Raw genomic sequence first — 20,284 nt, 5'->3', positions numbered from 1 at the left:
GGATCAAGGCACTGCGTCGCAAATTGCGACTCGCAATGGAGAGCACAAATAAATGATGGAAGAGACCCTCCTCTCCATTATCCGGACTCGACGACGACGAGCAGGGGTTAATGGTAGCTTCAAAATCATATAGTGATAATATCACCTGGTAGACCCGTTAATTTAAAAAAAAATCACCAAATATTTTCTTCTGAGACGAAATAACATTTTAACATAATATTAGCTACTTCGATATTACGCTCTCAAAGATTGCGTGATCGGTATTAAACCACCAATCATATGTCGTTATATTTCGACTAGCAGAAGTATTACAAATCAACAGTGAGGGAAATGGTGGCAATGGTGTAGTGTGTTGGCACTGCTGAACGCATTAATATAGCGTCACAGGCTACAGGTTTATTAGACGCACGATGAGGACGAGGCTATCGGGAACAAATACCTTGATTTCGCTCTATCGACTTCAAACAGCTGCAACCGCTTGCAGTTTTCCATCTCGATCGGCTTTGTCTGTGTCATTGTGAGCAAATACTTGCATCACTACTGCTGTTTTGGAACCTGACCGAAAGAGGCAAAACAAAACGTACTTAAGTGGGAAAACAGAACCTATCATCTAGTATCTAATATTTTTCAAATCTCTGAGCTAAAATTAAAATATTAAGCTAGCTTTCGAAAACCTGAGCTACTATTTATATTTAGTGTCGGAAATAGTACTACTACTATCAGAAATTTAATATGATATTTGGCTACCATTAAGCTATTAATAATGAGACGATCCGTCCAACGAGAGCCCGCCGTTCTTTGCTACAGTAGCACAACGAAACGATAGCAGATTCTTCGAACCCCCTGAATAAGCGTAGCTAGCACTTCATATACCCTGTTATATCGGATCACAGAGGCTGAAGGAACGTTTGTCAAAGCACCAGATTACTTTGTTATCCCTATGCAAATTTATCAGACGGCCCCTACGGGGACTTCTGTGCATGTATATCTACAGTACTACAGTTGCTGTTTTAAAACATGTATTTATAAATAATAAGTTCATGGACAGTATTGCATGTACAAGTGCATTTCGCTTCCGTCGTCGGTGCCCACGTTCTACATTTTTCCCATCTTCAACTCTGCTCGTCCAACCAGCGTACACATTCGAAAAAACAGGCCACAGCTCGCACACTCTGGAGCTCTCAGCGCTGAACTTGACGCGCATCATCGTCCGTCGTTCGCCTGTCGGCGCGACTTTCCGTCCGACAAGCGGCATTTCGCAGAGCTACGGCTCGGAGTCCGAGACCTCAATTGAGTGAGCGAGTCGCCGACAGGTCGGGTCTCCGCACTACCCCGGTCACTGTCCGCTCCTGTAATACAGCTAAGCGGTCCAGCTCCGCTCTTCACGCCTGTCGTTATCCATTTGATACTTCGTCGCATGCACGCCACGAGTTCCAGCACGCAAAGCGGAGGCAGCCCCGTCACGGAGGACGAGGAGTCCATGTCGCCCTTCTCGTCGCCATCCTCCGCCTCTACGGACGGTGCTAGCTTCGCGCAGTTGCTACAACGCGCAGCTCAGACTGGAGACGTGAAGAAGATCGTCAAGCTTGTCCAGACGGCTCGCAACAGCGCCCCCTCTCCGTCGCCCAGCATTGATATCATCAAAAGGCCCTCTTCCTCCTCGTCATCGGAGACTTGGATCGACACTGCAGATGAAGACGGCTTCACAGCACTGCACCTCGCTTGTGTTGGCGGCCACGATGACGCCGTGCATGAACTGCTGAGGCTCGGCGCCCACTTGGAAGTCCCAACCCCTGAGGGATTTACCGCCCTCATGTTCGCAGCATGGTCTGGGTCGCTCTCGCTCGTACAAACGCTAGTCTCCCACGGAGCTGATGTAATGGCACGCGACGTGGACGGCAACGATGCTGCCTTTATTGCCACGATAAACGAGCACGCCAGCGTGGCCAAGTTCCTGGAGAAGGTGGGAAACCCGGAGGACCCACCGAAGAAGCCGCACAGTTCGTCCTCTTCCATTTCCCCCGAGAGCTCCCCGGGTAAATCGATAAAGTCCAGCAACTCCAGCGCTTCGACGGGAATTGAAGGCAGCGGGATTGGCAGCAGTTGCAGCAGCTCGTCAGCGTGCTCGTCGCCGGAGCAGCTCGCAGGAAAGATTTTGCTCACAGAAGAAACGAGCCCCTCGGGCGACGCTGACGGTTCTACACCATTACACGTTGCGGCTATGCACGGACAATTGGAGACCGTGAAGGTGCTTCTGGCTCGCGGTGCTTGTCTGTCGGCTGCGCTGCCAGGTGGTGCAACTGGATTACACTTGGCATCGGCATCGGGCTTTGTTGATGTGGCCTCGTACCTGATTGACAAGGGGTTACCGGTCGATGAGACCACAGTAGCTGGCACTACCCCTCTGCATGAAGCTGCATACCAGGGACACGTGGAGGTGGCCGTCCTACTGCTGGACCGTGGAGCCAACGTGAATGCAGCGACTGAACGCGGCACGACGCCACTGCATCGAGCAGCCGAAAAAGGTCACGTGCAGATTGCGGAACTACTGATTGCCCGTGGAGCACACATCGATGCTGTGACGACGGATTATCTAGCTGCGGTTGCAAAAAGCGAGGCAGCGGGCGATAGCTCTCGGCAGCGACGGCATCGGAGGCGAAAGAAATCGGTAGATGTGGAAACGCAAGGAAAGGCTTTAGCTGAAGAATCGTCCGAGTCTGAGTCGCGATCACCGGATGAGCTCGAGAAAGAGGCCTCGTCTTGCAGGTCTAACCAAGTCGCGCTGTGTCTGGCAGCCAAAAATGGTCACCTGGATATGGTACAGTACCTGCTGACACGAGGCGCGGCTAACGTGACGGACCTTGCAGCGCTTGAGCCGTCAAGGCACCCAATTATGCTGGCAACTCGACGAGGCCACTTGGGGATCGTGCGCTTCCTGCTCGCTCACGACGAATGCGCGTCCAGCTTGCCCGACGCAGCGCCCCGCGTGCTGTGCTGTGCAGCGGAGCATGGCTATCTGCAGATGGTGGAGCACGCGCTAGCTCGTGGAGCCGATATTGAGGCAATTAGTAGCAAGAAGCAAGCAACGCCGTTAGTACTTGCCGCTCGACAGGGTCACCTGGCCGTCGTGCTCCACCTTCTGTGGGGCGGTGCGAAGCTCGACGCTACTACATCGTCCACCGGCTACACGGCGTTGCATTATGCAGCTAAGCATGGCCATCTCACGGTTGTCAACAGCTTACTCCTCAATGGTGCTGATGTTGACGCTGTTTGTGCGCAGCGCCAGTCGTCACCACTCCACTTGGCTGCTGAATCCGGCCATGGAGACGTGGTGCGTTGCCTGTTATCCTTTGACGCTAGTGTTGATGCCGAGAAACATCCCGGTACTATGACAGCTCTGCACATTGCTGCTGAGCGTGGACATGTAGGAGTGGCGCGCGAGCTGCTGGCACATGGAGCACGACTCGAAGCGCAGGCGCAAAACAACTTGCGTGCACTATTCATTGCAGCGTATTGCGGCCACAAGGACATCGTCGAGCTACTGCTCGATCACGGCGCCGAGGCGGAAGCCCCATCGGGCACCAACAAGACCACGCCACTGCGCGGAGCTGTATCGAAGGGCCGGACCGACGTCGTTAAGCTGCTGCTGGCTCGAGGCGCCGACGTCAACGCTACGCAGCTAACAGATGGAACTACAAGCTTGCACAGCGCGGCTGCTAATGATTTCGGAGGCATTCTAAAAATGCTAGTGGCGGCTGGCGCTGATCCTGACCGAGAGGATCGAGAAGGACGCACCCCAATGGACTACGCAGCGTCGGACCCAGTTCGGCTACAATTGCGTCTTGCGCTGCTCAAGTCTCATTGGCAAAAGCAGGAAGAAGGACGGAAGTGAGCACCCTGAAACTCCAGGAGACCTCGCTGCTGGGGTTACCATTTTGCACACATGTTAGAGCATGTATTACGAAGTTAAGAAGAGCTACAATGTAGTACTTACTTAGCGGGTCGTCTGATAAATTTGCATAGGGATAACAAAGTAATACTACGTACAGTAGTATGGTGATTTGACAAAAGTTCCTTCAGTCACCATGATCCGATATAAAGGGGTATATGATGCTCAAGTCAGGGGGACTTCTGTCTACAGTAATCAATCACTTGTTTAGAAGTAAAACCTGACAAAGAGCAAGGAGAATAATGAATGTCATAAGACTGCAAATCTCCAAAAGAGGAGGAGTTAGCGTGAATTTTATCACTCAAACCCAGACCTTCCTGGGCATTAACCCTATAGGGCCGAAAGAGGTTAATCCATGCTTGGTCCTGGGTTCGTGTTGCCAAGCTCAATCCCTCCATAAGGTCTACCAGGTAATGCTCGGACATCTAGTTCGCCATTCGGTCGTAGACAAGAGCGAGTCGGCTTTCACTCCCTCCTCCTTATTTCGTATTTTATGGGGAAACCCCGCCAAGTAACTCCCCTTGTGTAACGGGGTACAATCCAGTGTACCCCAGTTTACAAAAAGAGTGACCTTTCACTCTTGTCGACACCTGGTACACGGTACCAGGTGCTCTAGGAACCAGTCAGGGCATGTATACTTAGCTCCACTATAGGTAACATCTAGTTTGTATGGAGCCCCAGCTAAGCTTACTTATAAATACATCAGTCTTATATCTACTTTCCAAAGTAGCAAACCGTCCCGCCAAATTGAACTACCTGAATCCTCTGTGCGCTCTATGTTTGAGCCACGATGGACCGAAGTGAGTTTCATCGCTTGAACGACTCACAGTACGAGTCTGTTCGGAAGATGGGAGGCATCTTTGGACAATATGTCCTCCGCAGCTTGGCGGCAGCGACGCCTGCCCAGCAACACAAACGCTTGACTGCGTTTGAGACCTACGAGCGTGGTCTCATCGATCACGTCCACGGGAGTTTGGAGACCTCGATGGCCGCTCCCCAGGCAATCAGGCCTAAGCCGGTATGGCTGAAGGTCCCGCGTTTGAGGGGGAGAAAGGAGGTTCACTTCTGGGTCCGTGAGGTGGAGGTCATCATAAAGGCGAATCTTATCTTGGACGAGCCACTTCGGGTGGCTTTTGCCCTGTCCAACCTTGGTGGGCGTACCAAGCACTGGGCATACACCAGGGAGACGACATCGCCTGGATGCTTTGCATGCTGGCATCAGCTGTGTGAACAGCTTCGAGCCTACAGGCGAACAACGAGTTCCGCCGGCGCTCACGCTTTCTCGCGTGTAAGCAAGGTCAACGTGAGCTGCAGGAGTACGTGCAAGAGATGCGCACGTTGGTGGCATCTCTGGTAGGGAATCCTCGGCCTGAAGACATCAAGACAACAGTCTTCATGGACGGCCTGAAGGTCGGTCCTGTTCGCACCCAGCTAATCCAAGTGCAAGCGACAACGATGGAGGAGGCGATTCGAATAGCCCTCCAAGAAGAATACAGCCACAACCAGGCGGGTACTCCACGGGAAGAGGAACATCACGATGGAGATGGCGCTCCTCGAGCGGCGGAGCATCGCAGCAATGACGCTGTTGCTCCTGCGGTCACGCAGCTTGTTTATACCGGTGCGTACAGCGAGCCCGATCCCATGGACTTAAGCTCGGCCGAGAGCTTGGTCTGCTGCTACGGATGCGGTGGACATCGACACTACCAGCGTGTCTGACCCTCCCAGTGTTCGGGAAGTATGCAGCCCGTGGACCGCTGGTCCTATGGCGCACGCCACGGTCAGGTGGACGAAGACTCCCCGGCCACCAGTAGAGGCGGTATGCCCTACTGAAGAGCGCTAAGTCTTCGTGCTGGGTGTGCAGGTTGTGCGCACCACGGAACTTAGCCCAGAGAGACGTGTTTCTCTCAGCCGGTGAAGGGAAGTAATGGGCTGCTGGTAGTACACTCGGTGTATGGTGGTACGGTACCCCTTCAAAAGGCTATGGAGTTATGGGTGTGGTGTTGGAAATCCCACGTGAACTCTAGCTACAAATGTAGTTAGGATGTTCCCACAACAATACGTCTACTAGGATAGTAAACGATCGTTCGGGCGGACCTGAAGACCCAGCTCTGCCCTTGCACCGGGACAAACTGGACCTTGTAAACTACTTATATAGACCAACCAGTAAAAATAAGAACACGCTACTAGCACGAGCAAAGCTAGCAGGTGTTTTGAATCCTCGTTGTCCCAACAGCGGAAGGGTACCAGGCACGAGTAAGCCTTTTACGAGATCACCGAGTGTTCAACACTCGGCTGGAAGAATAAAAGGGATGCAATACAAGCACTCCCAGTCGTGCAAATAGGCAACAATAAGCCGTCACGTAAAACCTCCCGATAATAATCGGCCAATACACAAAGTCTCTTGGCCTTGCCGGATGAACCCTCGCTACAGAGCTTCGAGCTCACCGACAGGCATAACACACTCAAACAAGCTTGACCTGACGCTTACCTTGAAGCCGGACGTCGCTCTGTGTGCTTGAGTGGAAATTCTGCTCTGTATTTATGTTTACCCTTTCGGGTCTATTCCTAATAAGAAGTCCTAATCAAGTATACAAATATCAAGTGAACAATGATCCGTTATGGATCTTCTTGCATGCCAAGCGTCGTCTGCACCGTCGCATGAGCATCTTTAACGGTCCGCGCCCTGTCCCAGACGGTGAACGTGCCTTCCAATGGTCGCTGAGTCTTCCGCGAACTCATCCCAACCGCCACTGAGGGTTCGTACCGTATATGGTCCGCTGAATGCGAATCCGGCCACTCCATTATTAATAATAAGGACAGCCTGGATTCAGTGACGTATGGCCGTATCCAATGCTCGTTGAAAGCTCGGGAGTGACGCCGTCGAGTCCCTGGCACCTTGGCGTCTCCGTACATCACCTGACCGAGGGTTCGTCGCCTGAACATCTTGGGCGGTGTCACGTCTTTGTCGACGGGTGATAATCCGCAACTACGGAGAAATCACTACACCACAACTGCCCCTGTCGCAATGGAAGCCACGATACTGGTGCCCGTTGTGACATTTCTTCATTCTCCAATTTACCATCCAGTTACAGGATGTCCAAGCGTCGGAATCGGGCCATGAATAACGCGCTCCAGCGTCTTATTCCTCGCCGACGACGTAAACGTGAACAGCTGGAGGTACGTCTGCTCATCCTTCTCTTGAATCATCGGTACCTTGCTCATCACCTCGCATTACTCGACTTGTTTCTCAGGAGGGCAAGACCGAGGGTTCGAACGCCCCTCAGTCTGCTGCACTTCCTCCGACAGCAGCGTCATCAACCGGTCCTCCGGCGCCTGCTGCCCCGGACTCTTCACTCCCTGCGATAGCTCCTGCAGCACTCTCCGTCGTCGCTGAGTCCGCGGAGATGGCTCCTGCTGCTCCTCCTACCCCAGCTGGTGGTCCACCACCACTCACCGAAGATTCACTGCGCGCCATGCTGCCTGAAAGTACGGAAACATCGGTCGATCACATGATGACCTCGATAATCCCGTACTTGACTGCAATGGCTCGTCACCAAGTGCAGCTCAGCGTTGCGCCTCCTCTCCACGGCGATGTACACACTCAACGTCGCCTCGAGACTGCTGTTGGTTTCGATGATGTCCTCGCTGCGGTACAACCGGTTCCTGACGCGCTGTCGGCATTACCCGAACGAGTTGCCGACTTGGAGCGTCAGCTGCGGTTTGCTCAGTCCGAGGCTGCTGCCGCCGTACGTTCGGTGGCACCCGAAATCGTGGCTCGTGAGAACGCGGAGGCGTTCCTCAAGGCTGCCAACGCTGAGATTGAAGCCTTTCACCACAATGTCAAGATCCTCCGCGAGTCGAACGCCAAGAACGACGCCATGCTCGCCACTGTTCAAGCCACTATGGAGCGACATGCAGAAGACTTGAATCGTCTGCACTGCGAGGTCCAAGCTCGGGACGTTTTTATCAGCACGTTGCAGAAGAAGCTGGCTCGCGAACGCGAAGTGTACAAGTCTTCTATTGGAGCGAATACCGAGCAGACTCGGGAGCTTCACCTCCTTCTGGTAAAGCTTGCCCAGGGCAAGTACGTTGATAACGACACGCTCAAGGTCCTCGAGAACCAGCAAGACCGTAACACTCGCCTTCTCCAAGCAAATCGCACCCTCCGTGCACACGTGAGTCTGGCCGGGATGCCCTGACTGGACACTAACACTCGTTGGCGTATGTACCACGTTTACCGGCCTCAGTAGCTCGTGTGTACGCACTACCGAGGCTTCGTTCGCGTAATTGCCTCCGTCATGGGTTGTCGTGTACGTGTCCAAAGGTTCTTCGGAAGGCTGACCGTCGGCCGAATCCCCGACTGTCACCCCAGACTCCAGACAGGCATCCACTCGTTCACGTTCTTCCAGGATCAGTGCCCAGCGTTCTGTACACGTCAGACGATCACTAGAATCCACTAGCGAGTCTTCTAGAGGTCGTGCTAGCACCCCACCGGGTTCTAAGTAGTCTGGTCGATCAACTGCCGAAGGCTGAGTTGCAAGCCATTGTTCGTAGCTTTCGCATTCACGCTGAAAAAGCTCGCGGTCTCTGCAACCTTCGTAGGCCAACACTTGCCAGTCTTGGTACTTCTTGGACTCCAGACGCACATAGCCGTCACCTCGTGGCAAATCCCCATCTGGGATCCACATCGCGATCGAGTCGTGTGCTGGTAGGTACACAGTTCGGTCCGACACGTTGGTCAATCGAATGCTCTGAGGCCGTCCACGTCGAAACCTCGTCACCGACGAGATTAACTTGTTCGTTCGACGAACCCACAGTACGTGTTCTTCCAGCCCGGCTTGACGCTTCGCTAGTCGATATTCTCGCCACTCGTGCGCTTGAATGTCCAAACGTTCGGGCGGCCCGGCATTAACATGGGAGCCGTATTCTTCGCTGTCGATCATGTTCTTGGTCTTGATCAGTGGGATTTGAACTTCGTGCGGTAATTGCGCCGCGCCGTGAAACAGGTCCAACCGGATCTCAGCTGGGATCATAAAGTCGGTCCCGAGTACTACGTCGACGCCTGCACTATGCGCCATTACCCAAATCTCAAACTCGTAAACCATCTCCCATCCGAGCGTAATCTTGACGCACGCTCGTCGCGTCGTAGCCACCTTGCCTTCGTTAATTCCTTGAATGTCGATGCGGCGTCCGTGATCGGGTACATCTCGGAGTCGCAACTCCTTGGCAAAGGCGTCAGTGATCACACTAACGTTCGCTCCTGTGTCGAGGAGGATCCTCGTTCGCTGGTCGTTCACAGCGCCTTGCACCAGAGCTCTCATTCTGATCCGTCGGTCGAATTGCTTGGTCGACCACCACCCCTGTCTCTCGCCAGGGTTCAACTTCATCATCTTGGAGTGACCCTTGGGCTCGTTTCGCGCTGCACTCGAAACCAAGCCGAGCGAACCCTCGCTGGTGCCCTCATCAGCATCGGCACACTCCACTCTTTCTCCAACACCTCCACCGAGGATTCTACTCCTCTCCTTTTCATTTTCCGTCGCGTTCACACTTGTTATATAATGATCAGGCCATTCACTCTGCCCCATGAAAGCAAAGATAAAATCTGCTTATATTGAAGGCTCGGCTAACTGTGGCAGCCCGATAGGGACCAACCCAGTTGTAGTTGGCGGGCTGCCTAGTTTAAATGACGTTCTTGAACGACGGCCTTGAGCTCTGGCGGGAGTTCCTCCTTCGTGCCTTTAGTGCGCACGAATTTGGCAAGGTCTTGGAAGTTGCGGAAAAGTTCGCATTGTCCAGCATCGTGGAGTTGTTTGCAGAACTTGCATCGCTTGTTACAGTAGTGGGCGGAGTGGATCATGCCACCGCATACCGCGCATGGTCCGTACTGTGGGCGTCGGTTGTCTCGGTTGAAGTCACGTCGACCGCGTTGGTCCTGATTGAACCCACGGTCACCACCTCGGCGATCTTGATTGAAGCCATTCTCGCGATCAGGCATGTTTCCACGCGGTTGACGGTTGTCTGAACGTGCGTAGGTGCATTCAGCAGCTGCACGGCGCTCATTTTTGTTAGCAGCGGCGAGGTATCGGTCGTTTTCATCCAATGAGAAATCACCATCCGTATTATCGGGCTGAAAGTCGTTGTACTCATCTTGGACATCGTCGTAAGCGTTCGGATCTTCATTTGAATACTCGTTGCCCCCTTGAGCAGCTTCACGACCTCTAATTCAGCTAGTAGGTCGTCCACCGTAGCTTCAATGAGTGTCACGCTTGGTTTGTTGCGGTTGTCATCGCGGCGACGGTCATCACGCCGATTGTTGCGGGCGTATCCATCGTCACGTCGCGCGTCACGACTCTTGGAGTATCGGTACTCACTGTCACGCTTGGCCATCCTCTCCTTGCCCTTGAGAACATCTTCGATGATCTCCTCGAGCTCGTGAATGTCGGCGACTCGAGCGTGGTAGAGACTCTCCGCCAGCTTGTCATCGTCGCATGCTGCCAGGAACTGCTGTACGTGTTCTTTCGCGTCGCGACCACTCTTCTCGAAGTGTAGACGGGCGGTCCGAGCGTAGCCGTTCAGCCTGTTTATGTAGTCGCACAGATGTTCATTACGTTCCCGCTTGGCGGAGTAGTAACGCGACAGTGCCGTCTGCGTGAACTGCGAGCAGTAGTAGCGGATGAACGCATCGCTCAGCAGCTTCCACTTGCGCTTCGTCTTCTTCGGAAGTTGACGGAACCAATGAATGGCTCCGTCCCGGAGACTTAGCTCAAATGGAATGCACCATTTATCGGCATCTGTGTGGGTTCCAGTCATTTCATAGACGAACCCACGGAGCCACTGCATACAGTTCTCGCTCTTGTTGCGAGAGCCTGAGAACGGCGTGATGCGATCCAGCGGTCGGTGCGAAGCCATTTCAATCCTCGGTGTCGGGTCCACGTCGTTCAGCGTCGCTAGCTCATTCATCTGTCGCATCAACTCGAGTTGAGGATCTTCCTCGTCGAATGTACGCACCAAAATGTCATCGTCACTGGACAAACCATCGCTGTCGACTTGACGACGTCCGGCACCACCTTTGGGAGCTCGCGCGCCGCCTCGGCGACCGAACGAACCCTCGTTACTCGCGTAAATACGTTGCATACGGCTCTTCGAACGTGGCGTAACCATGTGCGAGTCTTGAAAGTACGGTGAAGCTTCAGTAGTGCCAAAGGCACCACGCTCAGCTCCACGCTTGGTCGGAGGAGTACGAACGAGTCGTTGGGGTGTCGGCGGTAGTGGAATCGTGGACGGATCTTCATCTTGAATCATAGGTCGACTCACCGGCTGCTTTCCGGCGTTAATGCCAACAGCGCCAAACGCCTTCCGAAGCTTCTTCTTCCATTTCTGGAGAGCAGCTCCGGCTTCATGTGGACTCCAATCTTGGAGCGACATCGTCGATGGGTACGTCTCGTTCTCGAAGCCTAGCGACAACAATAGCGAAACTGAATCCTCGGCAACTTGGCTAGTCGAAACCGAGTTGACTGGGTATTGAAGTTCCTGCGCAAGCGCAGGCCAGTCGGCTTTTTTCTTGGGGATGGGCTTGAACAGCTGCATCCACTCATCATTCTGCATCAGCGCTTGTACGCGGTCGAAAACGCGCTTGGGGGCTGGTGTATAACCGTTGATAGGTGGGCGAGGTGCTTTCAGCAGTGCTGAATGCTTTGCACTCGCCACCGAAGGTTTAGAACCCTCGGTCCCATCGTCATAATCTTCGTAGGCGGGTTCCGGTCCCGCAACACCATCGAGCTCGTCGGCAAGGTTCCTCGAAAGAGACCTGGTCGCCCCGCTCAGCCCCGATGATAGCGTGGCCGTCTCCGGCGTCGCTGCGCCTGGCTCTGGAGCCGGCGTCTTGTCTTCGTAATCTTCATAATCGTGGGCGTCAGGACCGATGTCTGCTTCGTCGTCGAAGCTCACTGAAAGCTCGGTGGCGGCTGCAAAGCGCGCAGCCGGGCTTGAACTCTCGTTGCGAGCCCCGCCAGACTTGGCAGGCGTAACTGGTACCGTCGGTTGTCCTTTCGCCATGTTTCTTGTCTTTTTCTTGTTCTTCTTCTCTTGGTAGCTCGTAAATTGGAAGGCCATACAAACAGTTCACAATGGTCACAATCTGTTCCCGGGTCGCGGCACCAGTTGTGGTGTTGGAAATCCCACGTGAACTCTAGCTACAAATGTAGTTAGGATGTTCCCACAACAATACGTCTACTAGGATAGTAAACGATCGTTCGGGCGGACCTGAAGACCCCAGTTCTGCCCTTGCACCGGGACAAACTGGACCTTGTAAACTACTTATATAGGCCAACCAGTAAAATAAGAACACGCTACTAGCACGAGCAAAGCTAGCAGGTGTTTTGAATCCTCGTGGTCCCAACAGCGGAAGGGTACCAGGCACGGGTAAGCCTTTTACGAGATCACCGAGTGTTCAACACTCGGCTGGAAGAATAAAAGGGATGCAATACAAGCACTCTCAGTCGTGCAAATAGGCAACAATAAGCCGTCACGTAAAACCTCCCGATAATAATCGGCCAATACACAAAGTCTCTTGGCCTTGCCGGATGAACCCTCGCTACAGAGCTTCGAGTTCACCGACAGGCATAACACACTCAAACAAGCTTGACCTGACGCTTACCTTGAAGCCGGACGTCGCTCTGTGTGCTTGAGTGGAAATTTTGTTCTGTATTTAAGCTTACCCTTTCGGGTCTATTCCTAATAAGAAGTCCTAATCAAGTATACAAATATCAAGTGAGCAATGATCCGTTATGGATCTTCTTGCATGCCAAGCGTCGTCTGCACCGTCGCATGAGCATCTTTAACGGTCCGCGCCCTGTCCCAGACGGTGAACGTGCCTTCCAATGGTCGCTGAGTCTTCCGCGAATTCATCCTAACCGCCACTGAGGGTTCGTACCGTATATGGTCCGCTGAATGCGAATCCGGCCAGTCCATTATTAATAATAAGGACAGCCTGGATTCAGTGACGTATGGCCGTATCCAATGCTCGTTGAAAGCTCGGGAGTGACGCCGTCGAGTCCCTGGTACCTTGGCGTCTCCGTACATTACCTGACCGAGGGTTCGTCGCTTGAACATCTTGGGCGGTGTCACGTCTTTGTCGACGGGTGATAATCCGCAGCTACGGAGAAATCACTACACCACATGGGGCGCTGATACGCCGCCGGAACGTCGGCGCGATTTCAAAGTCAGTGACTTTTTATCCAGCATCCAGCCACATGTATGGTGCTGACTTCCGGTGGCGTGCAGTTACTCTCCACTATGCGTATGCAGTGCCGTAGGAGCGAGTAGCTCGGATCTTCTGTATCTCCGGGCGCTCCGTGAGGCGCTGGTACGACCTGTTAAAATTAAGTGGACACATCATTTCTGGTGGTCAAGTGAAGACGAAAAAGCACGCACCTGAACTGGTAGACTTTATATCCAGCTACGTCAAAGATCATCCGACATTCTACATTGAGAAACTACAGTGTGAATAACGGCGTCGGTTCAGTGCGCTTCGATGATTCTGCGTGTGCTACGATTTGAGCTGGGGTTATCACGGAAAGTGCTTGAGAGGCGAGCACGAAAGCAGTGCCGTTGGAGATAGAGGCTTTCGTGGCAAAGCTTCGGTGTTGGTATAGCTATTCCGAACAACTCTTGTTTCTTGATGAAACATCACAAAATGGGCGGGATGCCACAAGGCGGTATGCGTGGTCGAAGAAGGGCACTCGAGCTATCGTCCGTGTTCTATTTGCGCGAGGGTCACGTGTTTCGATTCTTGCTGTATGTGACGTGATAGGATTTCGGGCGCGGACAACTACACGGGGTACATTCAGCCGACTGAAATTTCACCGTGCGTTCATCCGCCATTTCGTCCAGCAGCTCAACCCCTGGCCTCTTCCCCGCTCTATTATCATACTTGACAACACCCGTCTCCACATGTACAGAGAACTCGAAGAAGCCGTTCACGCGTGCGGTGCAGTGCCATTGTTTCTACCACCATACTGCCCGCAGTACATCCCAATTGACGTGATGTTTGGACAGCTAAAACGTTGGCTAGGACGTCCTGCAAATCTTACGTTTCCGCTTTATCCGCAAAGGGTTTTGGAGGTGGTAATGCGAGCTTGCGTGAGACTTGAGGAAACTGGTACAAACCTATTCCGTCATTGTGGATACGGGCCTGCTGGAATGAATGATTATGTTTTCATGCAGGACCTAGATGCAATGTGGGTATCTTGATTTTGAGCATTTAACGTGAATATAGTCTCGTCTTCGGTCGTCGAATCCCGCATTTCGTCAAGACTAAACACACTATCGGCGTCAACGGAGCTGCCCACCGTTGCAGCGACGGAGAAGTCCAATTTACAAAGACTCGTCAAATCAGCTGCATAAAGTTGGTGACCTCGTCCCATTTGCGAATGCCTCGTCCCAGATTGTCCACCGATGTCCACCGCCTCGTCCAATATTGTCCACCACCCCGTCCCAGACTGGGACGAGGCGCACTAAAATGTGACGAGGTCCCCACTTTATGGAGACGATTGGTTAAATGATCAACGCGGGTTTGATTTTTAAAGCACGCGAGATGGAAACTATTGATGATCGGTGTCTTCAACGTCTTCGGGGTCTCCTGGTGGCTGGAATTTGGAGAAACTACCTTGGGCTAAGAAATTGTAGTTTGGAAGCCCAAACATATCTCTCAATTCGCTGATGTTAAACGTGAGACGCAGTGGTGTCGATCCATTTAAGCTAACTGTCAACATCCGCATAGGCTCGTCTCGATCGCTTTGTTGCTGAATTTGAGCTGCTCTCATTGCATCAATATGCTGAGCTTGATGGGAAGTTGCATTGTCAGGAAGTGCAATAGCTGGTTGATCGGGCTGACGAGCATGGGAGAAAGCCCAATCTGTCCGGGCTATCTCGCCTACTTGGACGTCAGGATGCTCGCGGAGATGGCTGTCGATCAAGCGTGAGACTTCTTCCACTCGACTCGCCGTTGCACGCCGAATACCGCTCTGCGCCTTTGCAACAAACACGATCAGCTCAATAACAAGAGGTCCAGCTTTAGACCGTCGTTGATAATTTGCTTGTACAGTATCGAGATTTGCCAGCCAGTTGCTTGCCGCGATAGGGACCCACTCGCGTTGCAGTGCATTTATACCTAGGTTCAGGTAAATGCTCTTATCCAGTCGTACGGTTTTGGGCTCGCATGCTTCTAGTGCTAGTGCAACTAGTTCCTCGACTTTAAAACAAGCTGGTCGAGCTCCTCCCTCTCTGCGTCGAAGACGAAGGAACTGCCTTCAACACGCACATTCGTTCGACTTTTACGGCCAATTTCTCCTACCTTGACTGCGACTTGGATCTGCATGGGTCCCTTCGGGGCTGCATATCTATAAATGCCTTGGTATGCCTACGGACACCTCGGCATTCTGGGTTTTATATATATAAATCGACCTGACATCCTATAATTAGCAGTGCAATTCGATGCTTGTCCCTCTAAATCATAGGTATGAAGGCGGGTATATATATGTAGCCTTGGTGCCCCAATCTTAAAAGCCTGATATAATGGAGTATTTAGAGCCAACAAGGGGAAACGGAATGACGATCACAATAAGCGTTCGTGTAAATGCCGAACTTTGTATTTATAAATGTGTATAATCGAGTCCAGAGCCGCCTAACGAACGTTTTTGCTATCTACCGATCTGAAAATATCCTCTGAACGCTTTAAAAGGAATGCTGGACATGAGGGTTCCCACCTACAACTCATTTACAATGTCTTCTGTTGCAAATCGGTATTTCCAGCACTCGTTGCCGGCGCACTTTAACCAACGCTGCGTTCCGTAATGAACCGCGATTTGAGCTCCAGACCTCAAATTCTCAATCATTTTGACCAGCATTTTTTACCTCGCACCGGCTGGGTAGCCCCAAGAATGCAGCATTTGCACGCATGGCTAATAAAACGGGTAATCGACCCGCGGTCCGCAGCCTCCACGTACTTGAAATTGTTCTTCTTGGACATACTTTAGTACAACATGGTGTAGCCACTTTTGTACTTCAAAGCCTTCGGAGGCTGGTCGCTCTGTAAACCTTCAAACTCGCACAATTTTCCAGTGTACGCTCCTACAACGTCCACCATGTCTAATTTTGGCGTCGTGAAAACACCCCACCCAACTCGACCCGTGTCAAACAGCTTCAAAATGGAACGGGATATTGGAGCGTTGATACCTACCGCACCCAGTGTACAGGTTTCTGGATTACAATACACGTCAGATAACATTGCTACACGTGTCCACGAAACAATCTCCGAATCAGCTGCAGCTGCCGAGATCTCCAATAGATTCCGTCGGGGTTGAAACACTCTTGAATGTCACGTATGGCTCTGGGCAGGCCACTTCGGTAGCTACGTGGTCTTCGTCCACGTTTAGTTCTTCGTAGACAGGTCTGCGGCTGTGCAGCTTGCGTCGGCAATCTGTTACGCCAGGTAAGCTAAGCAGACTTTTCACCTCGCGGGCTTTTAGTGTATTTCGCGTGATAAAGGTTTTACCACTACGGGTCATTCCGCACAATTTGGGTGACGACGCTTCCTCGACCGCGGGACACTCCACTGGCCTGCCCGTTCCTTTGATTAATGTATGATTTCGGATCGCATCTATCGAGTAGGTACAGACGTCAAGTAACATTCTTCTTGTAGTAAATCATGGTCGGTCAAAGTGTTAGTTGTAACCTTTTTCGCCGTTGTAGCAGTCTTTTCTTCGTCTGAGGGCACGTCGTCAGTGACACTGACGTTTGCCGGATCGCCGTTACCTGATCCGGTCAAGTCAATCCCGTCTGGTTGCTCTGATTGGGCACCCAGTTGCTCTAACTCCTAACGTGCACCTTGATCGCATCGAAATGCCTTCACTCTGGTTCGTCGAGTTCGACGTATTTGTTGCTCTAGACACTCTAACGTTTTCACCGGTAGGAACTAGTTCAAATGACACACTCTGCGTATTGATTTAATCGCTTTTCTCGGGTGCTCGTTGACCACCTTTCAGTTTAGACTCCATTACATCCTTGATCGTGGCAGCGAGAGCCTTGTACAGTGCGCTAGCGAGCGTAGGTCGGTGGCATGATCCAGCGATCAGTTTGAACGAGCGCAGCGTTCGCCATTTGACTCCCGTCACATCCAGTTACCTTCCCTTGACTGTCTCGACGTTGATGCATTAGATTCGTAAGTGCTAGAGCTTCCCCAGTATCCCAAGACACGGACAGATGTTCGCCTGGAGTGGTGTTAATCCGGAGTACTACTGCCACGCGATGACCGCGGGGATCGCCGCAGACAAAACAGCGCGAGTAGTACTCTACTACATCGCCGGCGTGTAGGGTATCGGGGGGGGGCAGTGAGATGACGCATGGCGCGTCACCGGGCTATCCGACCTTCTATCACTACGCAGGGTAGGTGCCATTAGCACAGACTTGTAGGTCAGTAGGCGTAGAGCAAGTAGGAATTAGAATGTAAGACACGTAAGTGCCGGGCAAAGTACCACGACAGGACCACGGAGTTATGATGCTTGCTGCCTCTCACTCGTTGTGCGCGCAGCACAGCAAAAGCAGTTGTGAGAGTGAGAGCTGCCAGCACCTGAACCTCCATATTCGGCAAAGTTAGATTAGCACATACGCAACCTAAGATAGTCTATAGAAAGCTAAGTATTTCACCATCACCTGCAACGCAGTTGCAGTTGCTCACCGCCACCAATGTCGTCCTTCATACAGTCCTTGGTATCTTCCGCACGCAGCTCGCACGTGAGCGCGTTGCAGCCCGGTACGCCGGGCTGCCGTACATGCATACACTGGCGTAGAATTGTAGGTTGGATCGGTAGTTCTGGTATTACCAGTGTCTTTGGCTGTGGCAATGACGTCTGGCACTAGACACTGGCAGACCGTAGCAAGTAGCATCTCACAGTAGCAGGATAGCATCTCACACTCCCACTTGATCTCGGCGATGCAGTGCCGAATCGACGCGATCACATCGCTTCATTCGTACACACACCACTGAGAATAGTCGTACGATAGCCACCACCACCTTAATTTGCTAGCTGCATAGTCTCTCACTCGAATCGGACATGTCCGTAGTCCAGCGCAGTCGATTGCATGTTAGGGTTGGGGTACAGCTACACGAAACTGGTTCATCCAGTCGGCACACAGGCACACTACATGTCATTGTCGTCAGTAATGTCTAATCCGTCGCTCTTGACCGCATCGCAGGTGACGCAGTCAAGGTATCATGCATCGCAGTTGACGCAGATGCAGCCTTTTCATTTACAGTGGCGGCCATGTCACTGTCTGCCACAATAGGCAGGCAGTACCTTCAGCATCTTTCGGAATCGAGAGAACTTGACCACCGTAAGTGGTTTGGTCATGATGTCCGCCACCATGTCCTCCGTCCCGATATGTTGCGTAATGATCCGTCTTAGTTCCACGTTCCGCCGCACCATGTGGTATTTGTTGTCAATGTGTTTTTGTTTGCTGTGCTTGCCGGGTTTAGTCGTTAGAGAGATGGCTCCCTGGTTATCTCCGAGTAGTACAGGTAGTGCATGTTTCCAAGCTAGTTCTCGGCAGAGCCCTGCAAGCCACAGCAAGTCCTTTGTAGCTTCAGCTATTGCAACGTACGCAGCTTCACATGAGCTCTGAGCATTAATTTCTTGTTTCCTTGATGCATAGGAGACGACATTGTCGTCACATTCGACGAGGAAGATCCTCAAGTCGAGTTGATGCGTCAGATGAATGAGCAGGTGACGCTGAACGACGTGGACCCGACACCGAGGATTGAAATGGCATCGCACCGACCGTTGGATCGCATCACGCCGTTCTCAGGCTCTCGCAACAAGAGCGAGAACTGTATGCAGTGGCTCCGTGGGTTCGTCTATGAAATGACTGGAACCCACACAGATGCCGATAAATGGTGCATTCCATTTGAGCTTAGTCTCCGGGACGTAGCCATTCATTGGTTGCGCCAACTTCCGAAGAAGCCGAAGCGCAAGTGGAAGCTGCTGAGCGATGCGTTCATCCGCTACTACTGCTCGCAGTTCAAGCAGACGACACTGTCTCGTTACTACGCTGCAAAGCGGGAACGTAACGAGCATCTCTGCGACTCCATAAACAGGCTGAATGGCTACGCTAGGACCGCCCGTCTACACTTCAAGAAGAGTGGCCGCGACGCGAAAGAACACGTACAGCAGTTCCTTGCAACATGCGATGATTACAAGTTGGCGGAGAGTATTTACCACGCTCGAGTCGCCGACATTCACGAGCTCGAAGAGATCATCGAAGATGTTCTCAAGGGCAAGGAGAGAATGGCCAAGCGGGACAGTCAGTATCGATACTCCAAGCGTCGTGACGCGCGACGCGACGATGGATACGCCCGCAACAATCGGCGTGATGACCGTCGCCGCGATGACAACCGCAACAAACCAAGCGTGACACTCATTGAAGCTACGGTGGACGACCTACTAGCTGAATTAGAGGTCGTGAAGCTGCTCAAGGGGGCAACGAGTATTCAAATGAAGATCCGAACGCTTACGACGATGTCCAAGATGAGTACAACGACTTTCAGCCCGATAATACGGACGGTGATTTCTCATTGGATGCAAATGACCGATACCTCGCCGCGGCTAGCGAAAATGAGCGCCGTGCAGCTACTGAAGGCACCTACGCACGTTCGGACCGCCGTCAACCACGTGGGAACACGACTGATCGCGAGAATGGCTTCAATTAAGATCGCCGAGGTGGTGACCGTGGGTTCAATCAGGACCAACGCGGTCGACGTGACTTCAACCGCGACAACCGACGCCCACAGTACGGACCATGCGCGGTGTGCGGTGGCATGAGTCACTCCGCCCACTACTGTAACAAGCGATGCAAGTTCTGCAAACAACTCCACGATGCTGGACAATGCGAACTTTTCCGCAACTTCCAAGACCTTGCCAAATTCGTGCGTACTAAAGGCACGAAGGAGGAGCTCCCACCAGAGCTCAAGGCCGTCGTCCAAGAACGTCATTTAAACTAGTTAGCCCTCCAACTACAACTGGGTTGGTCCCTATCGGGCTGCCACAGTTAACCGAGCCTTCCATGGAAGCAGAGTGTATCTTTGCTTTCATGGGGCAGAGTGAATGGCCTGATAATTACGTAACAAGTGTGAACGCGACGGAAAATGAAAAGGAGAGGAGTAGAGTCCTCGGTGAAGGTGTTGGAGAGACAGTGGCGTTTGCTGATGCTGATGAGGGCACCAGCGAGGGTTCGTTCGGCTTGGTTTCGAGTGCAGCGCGAGACGAGCCCAATGGTCACTCC

The 20,284-nt window shown here is 52.5% G+C and overlaps 1 protein-coding gene across 1 annotated transcript; it reads left to right on the top strand.

Moving 5' to 3' along the window:
- Positions 1–1,162: 1,162 nt before the first annotated feature.
- Positions 1,163–3,892, top strand: PITG_11759 (uncharacterized protein; the record flags this gene model as incomplete). The annotated part of the gene is made up of 2 exons (XM_002901223.1): positions 1,163–2,668; positions 2,723–3,892. 2 exons carry the CDS (start codon positions 1,418–1,420, stop codon positions 3,890–3,892), a joined length of 2,421 nt encoding a protein of 806 aa, XP_002901269.1.
- Positions 3,893–20,284: the final 16,392 nt, after the last annotated feature.

Source organism: Phytophthora infestans, genomic scaffold, assembly GCF_000142945.1.
Source record: "Phytophthora infestans T30-4 supercont1.22 genomic scaffold, whole genome shotgun sequence".
Taxonomy (NCBI): Eukaryota; Oomycota; class Peronosporomycetes; order Peronosporales; family Peronosporaceae; genus Phytophthora; species Phytophthora infestans.
Note: the sequence above shows the minus strand (reverse complement) of the source record. Positions and strands in the feature narration are given on the sequence as shown.